Source organism: Schistocerca piceifrons, chromosome 1 (assembly GCF_021461385.2).
Source record: "Schistocerca piceifrons isolate TAMUIC-IGC-003096 chromosome 1, iqSchPice1.1, whole genome shotgun sequence".
Classification (NCBI taxonomy): Eukaryota; Metazoa; Arthropoda; class Insecta; order Orthoptera; family Acrididae; genus Schistocerca; species Schistocerca piceifrons.
Genome location: NC_060138.1, coordinates 983,331,483 through 983,348,144, shown reverse-complemented (window position 1 = coordinate 983,348,144; position 16,662 = coordinate 983,331,483). Strand labels below are relative to the sequence as shown.

At 40.6% G+C, this 16,662-nt stretch overlaps 1 protein-coding gene across 1 annotated transcript in view; it reads right to left on the bottom strand.

The window, feature by feature from the left end:
• The window catches only part of LOC124776951 (neurotrimin-like), a 1,187,890-nt gene that overhangs the window by 229,719 nt on the left and 941,509 nt on the right, over nt 1-16,662 (bottom strand). The window contains exon 7 of the mRNA XM_047252183.1: nt 7,061-7,189. Within this exon, the coding sequence (XP_047108139.1) occupies nt 7,061-7,189 (129 nt within the window). The remainder of the gene's footprint in view (nt 1-7,060; nt 7,190-16,662) is intronic.

The window sequence follows — 16,662 nt, the reverse complement described above, 5'->3', positions numbered from 1 at the left end:
ATCGCAGGCAGGCACTAGATGAGCTTCGGTACCATCTTAACAGCAACCATGGTAACATCACCTTCACTATTGAAATAGAAGAGAATGATTGGCTCCCGTTTCTGGATATACGAATAACGAAGAAGTCAGATGTCACAGTAGGCCATTTAGTATATGGGTAGAAGACTCACACAGACCTGTACCTGCATACAAGAAGCTGCCACCATCCAGCCCAGAGGGGAATAATGCAGTTAACCTTGGTGAACAGGGTGCACGTTATAGTAACGAAGAAAGATTCTCAGACTGACTGCAGCACCTGAAGGATGTATTTCGCAAAACTGGGTACAGCGAAGCGCAGATAAGGTGGGCGTTTATGACGAGACAGACCGCGTAAAATTAGGAAGAGAGAGAGTAAGACAAGAAACTCGCTTCTCTTCCGTATTTGGTACCGCTTTCAGCCTGAATTGTGAGGCTTCTGAAAATATCGAAAATAAAAACAGTCTTTCGACTACCACCGAGTGACTTGGCTCTGCCAAAGCCCACTAGGAATTTACAGCACCTCCAGCGAACGCGGTAAACAGTACAATGGACATATGAGGCATGTGCGGCTGGGACAGACAGAGAAATTGGCAATAGCAGAACACAGCATCAAGCAAGACCACACATTTGACTTCGAGAACAACAAGGTGCTGTGCCGAGGCATCGGTTTTTTGGACAGTGTCATAAATGAGCCCATCGAAATTCGAATTCACAAGGATCTTGTAAACAGTGACGAAGGGTACCAGCTGAGTGTGGCATGGAATCCAACGATAGCAGCAATTCGTCGAGAGCGCGCCCACCACCATCCTCTTCGCCAGACAAGTCCAGAATACTCTGACAGAGGTATGAGCGAGGCGCCGGCTACCCCCAGCACCGCGACTTCTCCCCCCTAACCCCGTTCGCGGCCTCTCGGCAGCCAGCCGGAGCCAGGTGGAGGGGGCCATACCGCAGATGAAAGTAGGTCTGCATCCACGAAATCTCGACATTTCGCCAGAATGTAATGAGTATGCTATTCGTCGAAACGTCGCGGTTTTATGATACTTATACTCGGCCGGAATAGGGAGAGCTTTTCATCAATTGTAAAAGTTGATCGACACAATTGTAGCCAATGGGTCTGAAAGGATTAAATTCGCACGCAAGCGGCAAGAATTTTTCTGTGAACTCCGTGACTAGCAAAGACGTAGAACGAAACTAATGTTGCACATTTCTTTTGCAATGGCTTTTGTCCTGTTCAGGAGTCTTACAACAAACTTTAATCTTGAGTTACAATTATTCTTATTTTCACACAGGTTTTTCGTTTTCTTATGACTGTTTAACCTTCGCATCTGTACGACAACACACTAATTGATTTTTAAAAGACAGTATTTTTGCAGATAACTTAAACGGTACGTGGACGAAATTTTCACTCTGCAGCGGCGTATGTGCTGGTAGTAAGTAGGCCCATTCAGCGCTGGGGGGGGGTTAATTATCTCACCCACTCCAACCACAAAAATAAAATATAAAAATTGAATAAATAAAAAATAAATATCGCAATTTACTCATATAATGAACTCCAGATCATGAAATTCGTTATCATTATTTTTAAATTTTTCAATACATATAAATACAGCTAGTGTGTTGGATGAATTTAAACGGGCATTTTCTTTGACAGAAATAGCAAACCAAGAGAGAAACAGGTTGAATGTAATATTTGCAACGAATATTTTAAACCATCTTCACTTCCAGTACATTTGAGAAGTCAGGACCATACTGACAGTATTAATGTATTAAAGCAAATTTATAAGGAAGAATACAAAATTAAATTTAGTAGTTATGATGAGACTGATATAGAAATGTGGGAGGAAATAGAAAAATCAGATTCTCTTTTTTATGACTGTAAAAAAAGTAGAAAATTATAATTTATGAATATACAATTTACCAAAAATAATACATAATTATACTGGAATAAAATTTCTACATTAATATAGCATTTACCACTGATACACAGTAACAGGAAAACTATCATATAGGTCGTTGTTACAGCAGTTATTTAATTCAAGAAATATGCTGTGGGGTACCCTGCCGCTTTTGGAGATGTCACTCAGGTAAATGAGCAAAATCTACAAGGTACAAAGCAGGATAAAGTCTCTAAATATTCTGAACTGCCAATGAATATACAACGTCACACACACTTGGTGACTCAGTAGGTATTGACTACAAACCCAAACGTCTGGGATTCTAATCTCAGTCGGCCATAGGATGTTTTCTGTCTCTTAGAGGGTCTTTCGAATATGGCAGTTATTTGTTATTGTGAAAAATGCTTACGTTGCACAGAGTTTCGAAGGCCACGATACAGTATAGGTCCTCTTATAGCTAGCAGGGAAAGTCATTTCAAAGTCCTTAAGAAGGAGAGAAACATACCACTTTGAATACTACCGTGCCTATTAAACCACTGTGGTGATCAAATCAACTTCCGGATAAAGGAGACATGTACTTATTCAACCTGAATACCAGGTAGCTTGTTTTGTGAATAGTACTCTCTCTCAGATGTCCTAGTAAAACAATTATCTGTTTATCAAATAGAATAGGCAAAATTTACTAATGGCCTGCAGTCATCAGTCCAAAGGCTGGTTTGAGTCAGCTCTCCACTACAGTGTATTCTGAGCAAACATTCCTTGTATTTGAATAGCTGCCGTAAGCTATGGCCATTTCAACTTGTCTACCATATTCAAGTCTTGATCTCCATCTACTGTTTATAACCTCCACCTCACACACTTCCTTCCACTACCAAACTGATTGCTCCTTGATGCTTCAGGATGTGTGCTATCAACTCAAGCCATCTTGTAGTCAAGTTGTGTCATAAATTGTTGTTTCCCCAATTGGATTTAGTATCTCTTCAGTTTTCCTATCTACCCATCCAATCTCAACATTCTTACCTAGTACCATATTTCAAATTCTACTATTCTCTTCTTGTCTGAAATGATTATTGTCACCATTTCATTTCTGAAAATATTATACTTCATAAAAACGCCATCAGGGAAGACTAAATAATATTCAAATTTATAATCAATACTAAAAAATTTCTCTTTTTCAGAAATGAGTCTCTTCACAATGAAAAATAAAGATTTGTACAAAATAGTAAGAGCAAATACTGAGCCAGGAGTTCTTTATTAATATTAATAGTATTGTAACATATTAAGAGAAGTTGCAAAACAATCCAGGAGCATGCACATCTTATCTGAACTTCACACATAAGACAATAAAGGAAAAAGAAAACCAAATATTCTTAACAGAGAGATGGGGAAAGTAGCCATAGGTGATGACATTATTTCTGTTAAAGGAAATGGAAGCATTGTGAATGACAGTTCATATATAGCAGATAGTTTTATTACTTTTTAAAAATGTATGAGGAAATTGGTGCAAATAGTTCAGAAGAAAGAGCAAATACAAACTGTTGAGGCAATAAAGAGGATACTTTGTAAATTAAAAATTTATCTCACTGGTCTATCTGAAATAAGAGTGTCATTATAACCCAAAATAGTAAAATATCATATTAGGGCCAATAACAACAAGACGCTAAAAAGTTGTGTCCCTGTAATATAAAAAGTTCTTAAGCACTTATGTAATGCATCATTATTTCAAGGTGTTCTCCCACAAAGATAGATATATGCTGTTGTTGTCCCTGTCTATAAAAAGGGGGATTGCACAGAAGTCAGTAACTACCACCCAGTGTCACTTCATGTAGCATGTTCTAAAATTTTTGAGAACATAAAGTACTCTAGGTTTGTCTCCCTTCTGTGGAATAATAGTATACCTTACCAATTACAGTTCGGATTTCAAAACCTCTATTCTATTGAGTTAGCTAATTAAACCTTTACTGAGAATATAATAAAATCTTTCAATAACAGAATATTACAAACTGGGCTTTTCTCAACTTACCAAAGGTATTGATAGTGTCATTAATAATATTCTATTAGATAAGTTAAGTTTTTATGTAATACATGCAACAAAAGCTAGACTCAACTTACTTTTACCAAGGGAAAAATAACATAAAACTCAAAACAGCATTTTCTATCAAGGAATAAAACTGTACAATAAATTACCAAAACAGATTAGAGAAATTGCAAAAATACACTTATTTAAAAAGGCAGCAAAGAAGTACCTGTTACGCAATACATTTTATGCACTGAAGTATTACTTAGAAAAAACAGAGTAGGGGTTTGATAAAAAATGTCATAAAAATAAATTATAGTAATAATTATTATAAAACATCCAAAATTCCACATAACACCTTCACTTTATTCTTTTTCCTTCTGTTTTCCTTTCTAGAAATACTTACCCCCAAACTATGCATGGCACAATACTCTCTTCCTCTTTCTGAGGTCAACATCTCACTCATGGAGGGATGCTGTCACAGTTTTTCAGGATAGCAAATGGGAAGTTGTGGTACAGAAAATGGCCCCAAGATCGCCTGTGTGTGTGAGTGTGTGTGTGTGTGTGTGTGTGTGTGTGTGTGTGTGTGTGTGTGTTTGTGTGTGATTCTGTGTGTGGTGAGTGAAGTGTTATGAAACAATGTGTGTATAGTGTGTGCAGTGACTGATAGTTAGATATGTGTGAACAGTGAGGCATTACATTACTTAATAAGCTATTTGTAAGAAAAGGATTGTATAACAGGGGTAAATCTATTGATTGTCTCTAATTAGAATTCTGTAAATGTATGTATGTATGATTCAGCTTATTTTAAATTGTTCTAAACTTGTAAATACTTTGACATGTCCTATATCCTTGTCAAACGAGATCTACAGATGAATAAAGCAGCTACTACTATTACTACTACTACATAGTTCAGCAAAATTCTTGTTAATTCTTATTTAAGAAATAAAATGCAGGAAGCTACCCTAAGACGCTGTTCACCTGAAACAAATAGGCATGAGATATCATTTACAGAGATGGAGATCGACTTTTGTAATTTTTGTTTATTTGTCGACACAATAACACATTACGAAACAGTCATAACCATCTGCAGACGGCCAATGTGCATGAAACTGGTTGTGACTGTTGCATCAAAAACTGACTTCGTCAGAAAATAAACAAAAATTACAAAAATAATCATAAATAGGTGCGCTATATCATCTGCATGTGGAGAAATTGCAATGAGTCGCACAGGGTTCGATCATTGCTCCCTACTGGTATTGCTTTATGTTAATGACCTTCCACTTAATTTCAGACAGGAGGCACAGCTAGTACGGACTTCAGATGAAACAAGCATTGTTTCGATGCCAAGCAAAGAATCATTAACAGAAAAATAGTAAATGACGTTTTTGTGTCAATAATATCCCATCTGCGACTGACCTGGTACATAAAAAAAACAATAAATACGGTAGGACATTATTTATTCTTAGGTTTTGCCTTAGCTAATTTTGCAATAAGACTAATATTGATAACTCTGGGTACATAAAAGTCACTCAGTTAACATATTTTGCACATTTTAATTCATTGGTGTCTTATGGGATACTATTCTGGCGTAACTCCTGCTTAGGCAACTAGTATTCATTGCATAAAAAAATACAATTAGATTTATGTGTGGAGTCGACACACACACACACACACACACACACACACACACACACACTCAACTCATAAGTATCCCTTTACGCAGCTGGAAACACTAATCATAGTGTCACAGTACATTTACTCACTTAAGAAGCTGAATCTGATAGTAACAGATATATTTACAAGTTAATACCCTTTAATTAATCTAGCGATGGCACAAACGGATAAAATATAAAGGTGCTAGTTAGTTGGCCCTTTTAATGGGTTCCATGTTCCACAGTTTTTTTTTTCACAATGTGCTGTAACGATGTGCAACCAATCCTTTTACATTCACATAGCATATTAATTTATGTTTATGGGTACATGACGAATGAAAAAAACCACAGTTGAAGCAAAGCAAGTAATAAATGAATGCATGTCTCTCTGCAATGAAACCCTGTTCTCTGCTCTCACAGAATTATTAGGTAATACCAACAAATATAACTCCCCCCGCAACACATAGACAGACACATACGTAATTACATACATAAAACTAAGATATATAAAATGATAAATCCTCAAACCAATTCTCTCTCTCTCTTTTCACAAACACAAATCTCTGAGAAATTCAAAACAACTGCCAATGACATCTTCAACTCTTCGACTATCCGCCATCTTGTTTTCACACCTTCATCTGTTCCAGTGTCCACCAGCTTGTTATCACTGCTGGTAACCAGTGACACTGACATTGACAGTGACAACTCAATACACAGAACTTGACAATGAAGAAGAAACGAAAAAGAAACTGAAAGTCAAACATATTGTAAATAGACAGACACACACACACACACACACACACACACACACACATACATACACACACACACACACACACACACACACACACACACACACACACACACATTATCTTTCACATAAATTATTAATCTCAGGCATAGCCATAACAGTTTATAAATCGTAATTTTTGTGTAAATGTTTTGCTATTATGTTGTATATAGTTGCAGGTGACAAACTGTAAAGGAAAACAGACACCGTAAAAACGTAATACAGCAGGAAAACCACACCATGTCGTAAGAAATTCTGAATATACAATTTTATGTGCTCTTCAAAAATGTGTAATTACTATTTAGAAACTAATTATTTGATGTATTTAAACAGTAAAGATCATTCCTTATGTTTAACCGCCATAATAATAAAAATACCACTGATGATGCCGCAGCTGCAATGAAACATGTCTGGGACGAAAAACAAAATTGTATTTTGTAAAGGCGGACCTTACCCAAAAACATATGTTATTGTTAATGCAAACACGGACAAAAAAGCTTCAACCTCAAGATGGTTATGCAAAGTTATTATTCTTCTCAGAGGCAGGCAAAAATTGGAGGATAGCACCCGAGGGAGTTGTTTTGTGCTACCCTGCTTTCCGTACCCGTGCCTTCGCAGACAGCAGACAGCGACGCTGCAGAAAGCGCATGCGACTGACGGCAGATTTGGCGGTGAGTCTACTTACACTGCACTCGCAGCAGCACCCTCTTGCTGATGGAGGGCGGGACGCCGTTGGAGGCGATGCACAGGTAGGCGCCCATGTGCAGCCGGCTCACCTTGGTGATGGTCAGCACCTCCCCGTCCACCACGTTCACTGTCGACACAAATCGTTCAAAGCTCAGTCCAGGAAGCTAACGCAACGAAACCTTCACTGTCAAATGTCAAAACTCATTTAAACTATTCCTCTCCCTCTCACGCTCACAACATTCGTACAATCAAAAAGTTCAGCCCTTTTCACATTCAGTGACTGACATGCGTGATCAGATTACATTCAACAGGTATCTACAAAAGTCGGGTAAACTACACTACAAAACTTATAAACCCAAACATATTAGGAAAGTATTTTAATTACATGTATTGTGCTTGCGGACTTAGATGTAACTGACAATTTCACCACACAAATATTCACATACATCAACAATAAGTAAACAAATTGTAATATTGAAAAGGAAGCGAAACTGTGTGCAAGAATCTCGTATTTGGGTTCCTTATTATAAGAAATTGCGAACTTGTTGAATTTGAGAGAAAATAAGGGGACTACGTTATTAAATATGAACTTTACTGTTCAAACAATAACAAACATCAGGTTTTTCAGCAGCAAAATGAAGAAACTGTAAATACTCTGCATCACGGCGTAATCGCGAGGAAAACTAAGAACCATGCTACATCATTGATGCAGTGCTCGATCCTAATCAAAAGGCATTCATTGATCTCGTCTAGAAATGTGAGGTTACTCCTAACGTGTTGAAGGTACAGCTGAAGACAAGGTTACTGCAGTGTGCAAGAAGTGTGTTACTTCCAGCCACGTGAAATTTGTGATCTGTCTATGTATAAAGCCTGTCTAAGATGCGATATGGTGAATCTGATAGACGCTGTGCTAGATTCAATTGTCTCTAATTCACGCCCTCGGACGCCACTCCTTTGATTATCACTCTCTGAATATATACTTCACTAGCCAGACGGGAGGACCTAACAGTATTGTAGTGCTTTAGTTAGAGGTGTCTTATTCCATAAGTGTTACTATTTCCCAATTTTCTTCCTTTTTATCTTGTATTAGTACCACTTGCCAGTCTTAAAGTGAAATCTTTCATTTGTTGGTACTGCCGACTGGTATTCGTTTTTCTGAACACCGGCACACAACTTATAACTCTGAAACCCTTCGTAGAGCAAAGCACTGTTGAGTATTACAGAAATGGTTGACACTAATATTCTCACCGCGTCGACTCATCGAATAGAGAGAAACACCGTTTAATATTGTGTAGCGTTGCAGATGTAGTGGTTCCACTGGATGTACTGACATCAAGGGGTTCAAAGGCTCTTAGCACATTTGTGTTAACTGTTTAGTTGCACTGTCGTTATCAGAATTTTAGGATCACGATAAACTTATGTAATACCTGCAGAAACGTAGCATAGGAAAAGAAAAAGAAGCTCTTTTTGAGTATTATATTTTCACTGTTCAACGTGTCTTGTAGTATGTTAGAGCCCCTACACTGTAAGACTAAATAGCGGAGTGGGCTCTGACGCCAAATATGACAACGACGACGACTAAATAATATTGATAATTATGATTCTGTGTTTACGGGACACTACCGCTAGCACATAAATGACCCATGTTCCTTATTGCTGCGCAATGAGCATGAATTAAACATATACAATGATAGACATCTGTGAAAACGCAGAAAAAGCATTAAGATACTCATTCATCGTTCGAAACTGTTCTGCCGGACATCTTTTATCCTTAAGGCGCTTACTATTCTTGGAAAAATGAGATTTGTTGACCTATTGGCCCATAGTAATCTAGACGTACCGAGTACAAGTTATCGGCATAGTGAGATGCCACATGAATAAATTCCCCGAAATAACAACTACCTCGCAACGATAGTAATCCAAACTTGACTTAATAAAGTTGCCTGGCTGCTCATAAATTGACGACGGGGAACAGGAGTGTTACGATTCTTGAATAAAAATCGCTACTTCCGAAGAACGACTCTCGTACATAGAGGAGACACAATGTAACTTCGATCAAATGCACTGAAAGACCCAAATGAAAAGAACCGGGGTAGCATGAAGGAATTATGCGAATGGTACGAAACTCTCTAGACGCGATGTGCATCTGCAGAGAAATAAATGATTACAGTTCTAGAAGAATTGCATAATTTATTTACGACAAAAGAATTCACAAACACAGCAAGTCAATAACGCATTTCTCAATCGCTGGCCCTTAAACAAGCAATCCTTCGGCTTGTCACATCGCTAGAGTTGTTGGTTCTCTTCCTGGGGGTATCGTGCTAAATTGTGTCCAGCTGGCATTAGATCATCAAAATCCCGAGCTGGTTGGAAGACCCTCCCATAGCGCTCCAAACTTTCTCAGTTGCCGATCCGGCAAACTTGGTGGCCAAGGAAGGGGTTCGCAAGCACGGAACACGCAACAGAAACTATCGCCATGTATGGACGTGCATTATCTTGCTGCCTAGGATGGATTTCCAGAAAGGGCAATACAAAACAGGACGTAGAATATCGTCGACGTACCACTGTGCTGTAAGGGTGCCGCGGATGACAATCAAAGAGGTCCCGCTATGACATGAAATGACATCCCAGACCATCACTCCCGATTTTCGGGCCTTATGGTGGGCGACAGTCAGGTTGGTGTCCCACCGCTATCTGGGGCATCTCAAGACACGTCTTCAGTAGTTATCGTGCATCATTTCGAAGCGGGACTCGTCACTGAAGACAATTCTACTCCACTCAGTGAGATTTTAAGCGGAATTTCGTGTCTGGAGACGCCCCGGACAGCGATTGGATATTGACCAGACTCTCGTCGGCCATACGGCCCGACAGCCAGCAGCGAAGCCCTGATGTGCCATTTCATTTCATAGCAGGACCCCTTTACTAGTCATCCACAGCACCCTTATAGCACAGCGGTATGTTCATGATATTCTGCGTCCCGTTTTGTTGCCTTTCGTGGGAAGTCGTCCTGGGCTTACATTTCTGCAAGATAATGGTTGCCTGCACGAGGCGAGAGTTACTACTGCCTGTCAAATCATACCTTGATCAGCAAGATTGCCGGATTTCTCTCCCTTAAGAACATTTGGATCATTATGAACAGATCCCCCCACAGCCCTCCAACCACCCCGGGAATTTGACTGTCTAACGCTCTAGTTGCACATTATTTGCCACGATATCCCTCATGAGGACACCCGACACCTGTATCACTAATGATAAGGCGAATAGTTTGTTGCAGAGGTGGAACAAAGCGTTACTGACTTGCTCCACAAAAGCCTCGACTACAATGATAGTCACCACAGGTTATATTACGAAAAAATGCGGGTAGTCTCAACAGTTTTGAATCAAATCAAAACTGATGATAGGAGGTCCACAAGCGACTATATTGAGATAGGTAACCAATGGTCAGAAATTCGTATTTATTGTGTTATGGACGTACACAGCGTACACCGCATAACCACGATGTAGCTCATGGTATTTGTTCAAAGTGACGACTGCCTGTCTCAATGTATTCATCGCAACGGCCGATGAAGTTTTGCCGCACTCTCTCAAAGATCTCTGGTGTCTTTCATACCAGGAGACAGACGGTTTGGATCCTAGCAAGCAGGTCTTCTGTCATTTCTACACGGGTTTCATGAACCAAGGTTTTGACGCAACCGCAGAGGAAGAGGACATCCGGCGATTACGCTGATGTTGGGACAGGACCTCTCACTCCAATGCAGCGATGAGGGTAATTGTTGTTCAGATGCTCGCGAACATAAACATCACAGAGGGCTGGTGCACCGTAATGCTGAAACCATATCCTTCCGCGGACAAGGAGTACAGTCTCCAGAACTGCATCCACCGTCTGAATACATGCACTGAGACTGGCAGTCGTCGCTTTGAACAGTTACTATGAGCTACGTTGTTGTTTTGCTGTGTGCGCTGCGTATGCCCTTAACACAACAAATATTCTTATCCGATCATTGTTTCTGTATCTCAATATAATCAGTTTCAATTTGACCCAAAAAGTTTAACACACCCTCTACAGTGCCTCAAAAGAATAACAATAATGCATCTCTTAACACCCTAACTGTCATTGACACATGACAGTTACAAACAAATGAAGATTAGCCACACGCTAATATCTTACTTAGCCACGTACAGATCAGAAGTTTCTTTTTAACATTTTTCATAACACACCGTAAGGACTCCTTGATGGAAGCCTCATTCTCACCCAGCTGAAGGCGGCACGCTACTGAAGACCAGTTATTCGGTACACCGATCGTTTTACCAGCAGCGGACCCGGTGACTTACGTTATACTGTCTATAATAGATATCAACTTCTGTTAACTCCTGGCAATCCTGTTAAAAAAAAAAAAGTCGATAAAGTAGAACACTAAGTTACGTGGATAGAGTGGTTCACCAAATGATAAGACGGAAAAATAAATTAAAAAGGGGCAGTGACATGGAAAGAGGTTATGTGACGAACGTTCACAAAAGCAAAAGTTGCGTAATGGAGTGTAGTCGAGATACATCGGGTGGTGCTAAAGGAATAAGATTAGGAACTGAAACAGTGAAATTATTAGATATGGTGTGTTAGCTGAGCAGCAACATAATTGATGATGGTCGAAGTAGAGAGAATATAAGATTCAGACGGACAACAGCAAGGAAAGTATTTCTGAAAGAAAAGAAAGTTGTTAACATCTAATATAAATGTAAGTGTAGCGAAATCTTTTTTCAAGATATTTGTCTAGAGTGGAGCCTTACACGGAAATGCAACGTGACAATAACTAATTCCGACAACAACAGAATAAAAAATTTTGAAATGTAGTGCTACAGATGTATGCTGAAGACTAAATGGGAAGGTCGAGTTAGATAATGGAAGGTACAGAACTGAATTTGGGAAAAAAGAGATTTCTGAAGCAACGTGACTGAAAGAATGGGACAGTTGACAGGACGTACAAATCGTGGCTACAAAATAATGGGATTACTCCCGTAAAACGTTTTATTTCAGAAACATACGTACAATGAGGTGACAAAAGTCATGGGATACCGTCTAACTTCATGTTAGGCATCCTTTTGCCCGGTGTAGTGCCGTAACTCGATGTGGCATGGACTCTACAAGTCGTTGAAAGTCCCCTGGAAAAATATTGAGCCATGCTACCTCCATAGCCATCCGTAGTAACTGTGAAAGTGTCATCCGTGCAGAATTTGGTGCACGAACTGAGTTACCTGTTATGTCCCAGAAATGGTTGGTGGGATCCATTTTGGTCGATCTAGATAGCCAAATCATACGCTCGAACTATCCAGAAAGTTCTTCAAATCAATCGCGAACAATTGTGGTCCGGTGACCAGACGCATCGTTGTTTGGGTCACCAAGTTCCCTAACATAACCATTTACAGTCAACGATCGGTTCAGTGGGACCAGAGGATCCAGTCCATTCCACGGAAACACAACCACCACCAGGTTACATAGCGTCTTGTTGACAGCTTGGATCCATGGCTTCGTGTGATATGCGGCAAAGTAGAACGCTACCATCAGCTCTTACCAGCTGAAATCGAGTCTCATCTAACCAGGCCACGGTTTTTCAGTTGTCTTCGTGCACAACCGATGCGGCCACAAGTTCAGGAGAGCCGCTGCAGGCGATTTCGTACTGCTAGCAAAGACACCCGCGACGGTCGTCGGCTACCATAACACATCAACGCCAAATTTCGCCGCACTATCCTAACGGATACGTACGCCCCACATTGACTTTTGCGGTTACATCATGCAGTGCTTCTTCCCTGTTATCAATGGCATTTGTAAGCAAACGCCGCTGTTCTTGGTCGTTAAGTGATGGCAGTCGGCCACTGCATGGTCTGTGAAGAGAGGCACTTTCTGAAATTTGGTATTCTCGGCACACTCTTGACACTATAGATACCAGGATATTGAATTCCCTAACGATTTCCGCAATGGAATGTTCCATGCTTGTAGCTGCAACTACAATTAAGCGTTCAGTGTCTAGTAATTCCCGTCCTGCGGTCATGATCACGTGGGAAACTTTTTCACGTGAATTACACTACTAGTCATTACAATTGCTACATCACGAAGATGACGTGCTACAGACACGAAATTTAACCGATAGGAAGAAGATGCTGTGATATCCAAATGATTAGCTTTTCACAGCACTCACACAAGGTTGGCGCCGGTGTCGACACCTACAACGTGCTGACATGAGGAAAGTTTCCAGCCGATTTCTCATACACAAACAGCACTTGACCGGCGTTGCTGGTGAAACGTTGTTGCGATGTCTCGTGTAAGGAGGATAAATGCGTACCATCACGTTTCCGATTTTGATAAGGTCGGATTATAGCCTATCGTGATGGTGGATTATCGTATCGCGACATTGTTGCTAGCGTTGGTCGAGATCCAATGACTGCAGAATACGGTATCGCTGGGTTCAGGAGGGTAATACGGAACGCCGTGCTGGATCCCAACGGCCTCGTATCACTAGCAGTCGAGATGACAGGCGTCTTATCCGCATGGCTGTAACGGATCGTGCAGCCACGTCTCGATCCCTGAGTCAACAGTTGGGGACGTTTGCAAGACGACAACCATCTGCACGAAGAGTTCGACGACGTTTGCAGTAGCATCGACTATCAGGTCGGAGACCATGGCTGCGGTTACCATAGACGCTGCATCACAGACAGGAGCGCCTGCGACGGTGTACTCAACGACGAACCTGCGTGCATGAATGGCAAAACGTCATTTTTTCGGATGAATCCAGGTTCTGTCTACAGCATCATGATGGTCGCATCAGTGTTTGGCGACATCGCGGTGAACGCACATTGGAAGCGTGTATTCGTCATCGCCATACTGGCGTATCACCCGGCGTTATGGTATGGGGTGCCATTGGTTACACGTCTCGGTCACGTCTTGCTCGCATTGACGGCACTTTGAACAGTGGACGTTACATTTCAGATGTGTTACGACCCGTGGCTCTACCCTTCATTCGATCCCTGTGAAACCCTACATTTCAGCAGGATAATGCCCGGCCACATGTTGCATGTCCTGTACGGGCCTTTCTGGATACAGAAAATATTCCACTACTGCCCTGTCCAGCTCATTCTCCAGATGTCTCACCAATTGAAAACGTCTAGTCAATGGTGGCCGTGCAACTGGCTCGTCAGAATACGCCAGTCACTACTCCTGATGAACTGTGGTATCGTGTTGAAACTGCATGGGGAGCTGTATCTGTACACGCCATCCAAGCTCTATTTGACTCAATGCTCAGGCGTATGAAGGCCGTTATTACGGCCAGAGGTGGTTGTTCTGGGTACTGATTTCTCAGGATCCATGCACCCAAATTGCGTGAAAATGTAATCGCATGTCAGTTCTAGTATAATACATTTGTCCAATGAATACCCTTTTATCATCTGCATTTATTCTTGTCGTAGCAATTTTAATGGCCAGTTGTGTACCTGACAACAGTCCATACGATAGGGGGGGGGGGGGTGGCTAGACTTGGGGGTATGATGTATTTTTCATATTTTCGAAGACGAATGGTGACTTGTGAGTAGATATTAAACATTTTCATGTTCGACCATGTTAAAAATCGGCATAATTCTGATATTCAAACAGCTTTCCTTAAAGAGAAAGAACTGAATACACTATACATTTTCCTTTTCCTGAGAGCTACCGGGACGGGTTGGAGTTTGGAGGGGTGCACCCCATTGGCTTGGGTGCTTTTGTCTCCTGAGTACTAATGACAGCTGCGACAGTGCGCTGCCCTTTTATGCGTTGTATAGGCTAGACTAACGCCATCCGTTTAGTGTATATCGCTATAGAATGACTTTTGTCGCCTCATTGTGTTTCGTGATTGTCACCGTCAATAAACTCTCCTCCTCTATTCCTACAACGCTCCAGGCGATTTTTCCAATGATGGAAACAGTGCTGGAAATCTTCCTCTGTGAGCTGCTTGATGATGCGCTCTGCTTTTTCTTTCACTGCTGCAAGGAACTGATATTTTTTTGGTTTTAATGCAGAGTTGAGCCTGGGGAATAGAAAAAAATCACACGGTGCTAGGTCACGCGAATAAGGTGTGCAGTCTAAAATTGGGATGCTGTACTTAGCTGGAAACCTCTTAGCAGACAGTGCGACATGAGCCGATTCGTTGTTATGATGCAAGATCTTTGACTTGCTCTTGCACAATTGGGCTTGTCTCCTTTTCTTATTTTCTCACAGATTTGAGCGATCATCTTAAGGTAATAATGTTACATACTAGTTTGACCTACAGGTACACATTCCAAGAATATTGAAAAACGATAATCACCATCGCTTTGAATCTCGAGCTTTTTTTGCTCTAGGTGAAGTTAGCCATTTACATTCCGTTAACTGGCGCTTGGTTTCCGAATGGTATGTGAAAAACAAAGAATCATCACATGTTATTACTTTTCCAAGTTGTTCGGATTGTTTCCAATATTTCTCAAAGAATCAGTGCAAATATTTTCACAGGTTTCCTTTTATACGGTAGTGTGAACTTACAGCACAGGTTTCGCACCCACTTTTCTCCTGTTAAATGAGTTTTGTAAAATTTGCCTCACGCATTCTTTGTCCATTCCCTCAGCTTCAGCAACCGATTAAACACTCAACCGCTGGTCAGGTCGGGTGAAATCACCTACGTCTTCGATAGTTTCATCCGTTTTTGATATAGGGGGGCGTCCCGGGTGTGAGTTACGTTCAGCGCCTTCTCCGCCCACGTTGGAAATGCTTGAGCCTCGGTCTTCTCGATACACTACTTGCCGTAAAAGTTTTCAGCAGCAGTTTCTCCAAGTTTGTCATAAAACTTCAATTCGTTGCTCTATTACTACTGTAATGTTGATGCATTAATTTGTTCCGAAAGCGGTGCTGATATTCAAGACAATAAAAGCGGGTTAAAAGCTGTGAGCTATCTGGGGAAGTTAATCTTGCATTACTGAACAACTGTTTCACCAGGTATCCAGTCTAGCTTACCAAATTCCCAACCAGACTAACATTAATTATAATCTTTTAAAAGTCATCTTACGATAACCGGTGATTATATATATAAAGACAATTTAAATAAAAAGCAATAAATCAGTTTATATTTGGACATTTATTTTAACACTGATCATTGTTCTGCTAAAATTTCAGCATATTAAACTTGAGTCACAACTAAGCTGGTCACTTATTTAGGACTGTGAAAATCTGAGTTTGTAATCTTACAGAACACATCAAATAGGGAGCCAAGATTGGGAGACTATATACAACACTGCATTCATAAAATAACACACGAAGAACGTTGAAACATATCCAAGAGGAAATGAACCACAACCAACCGATTCAATTTTCACCCAAAGAAGTTACGTTCGTAGCGCAATCCTGTCCGTGATGTAATTACCACACACTGGTATACTAAATTCATACTATCTGTGAAATCTTCCCGAGAAGAATAGCTGAGGGCTACTTTGATGACTACACTAGATGCTTCACGTGGTCAACTTGGTTTACACAAAGAGTGTAACTTCACAATAATTTTGATAATTAAAATAAATTACATCGAAAAGCAATTTACAAAAGAAAAC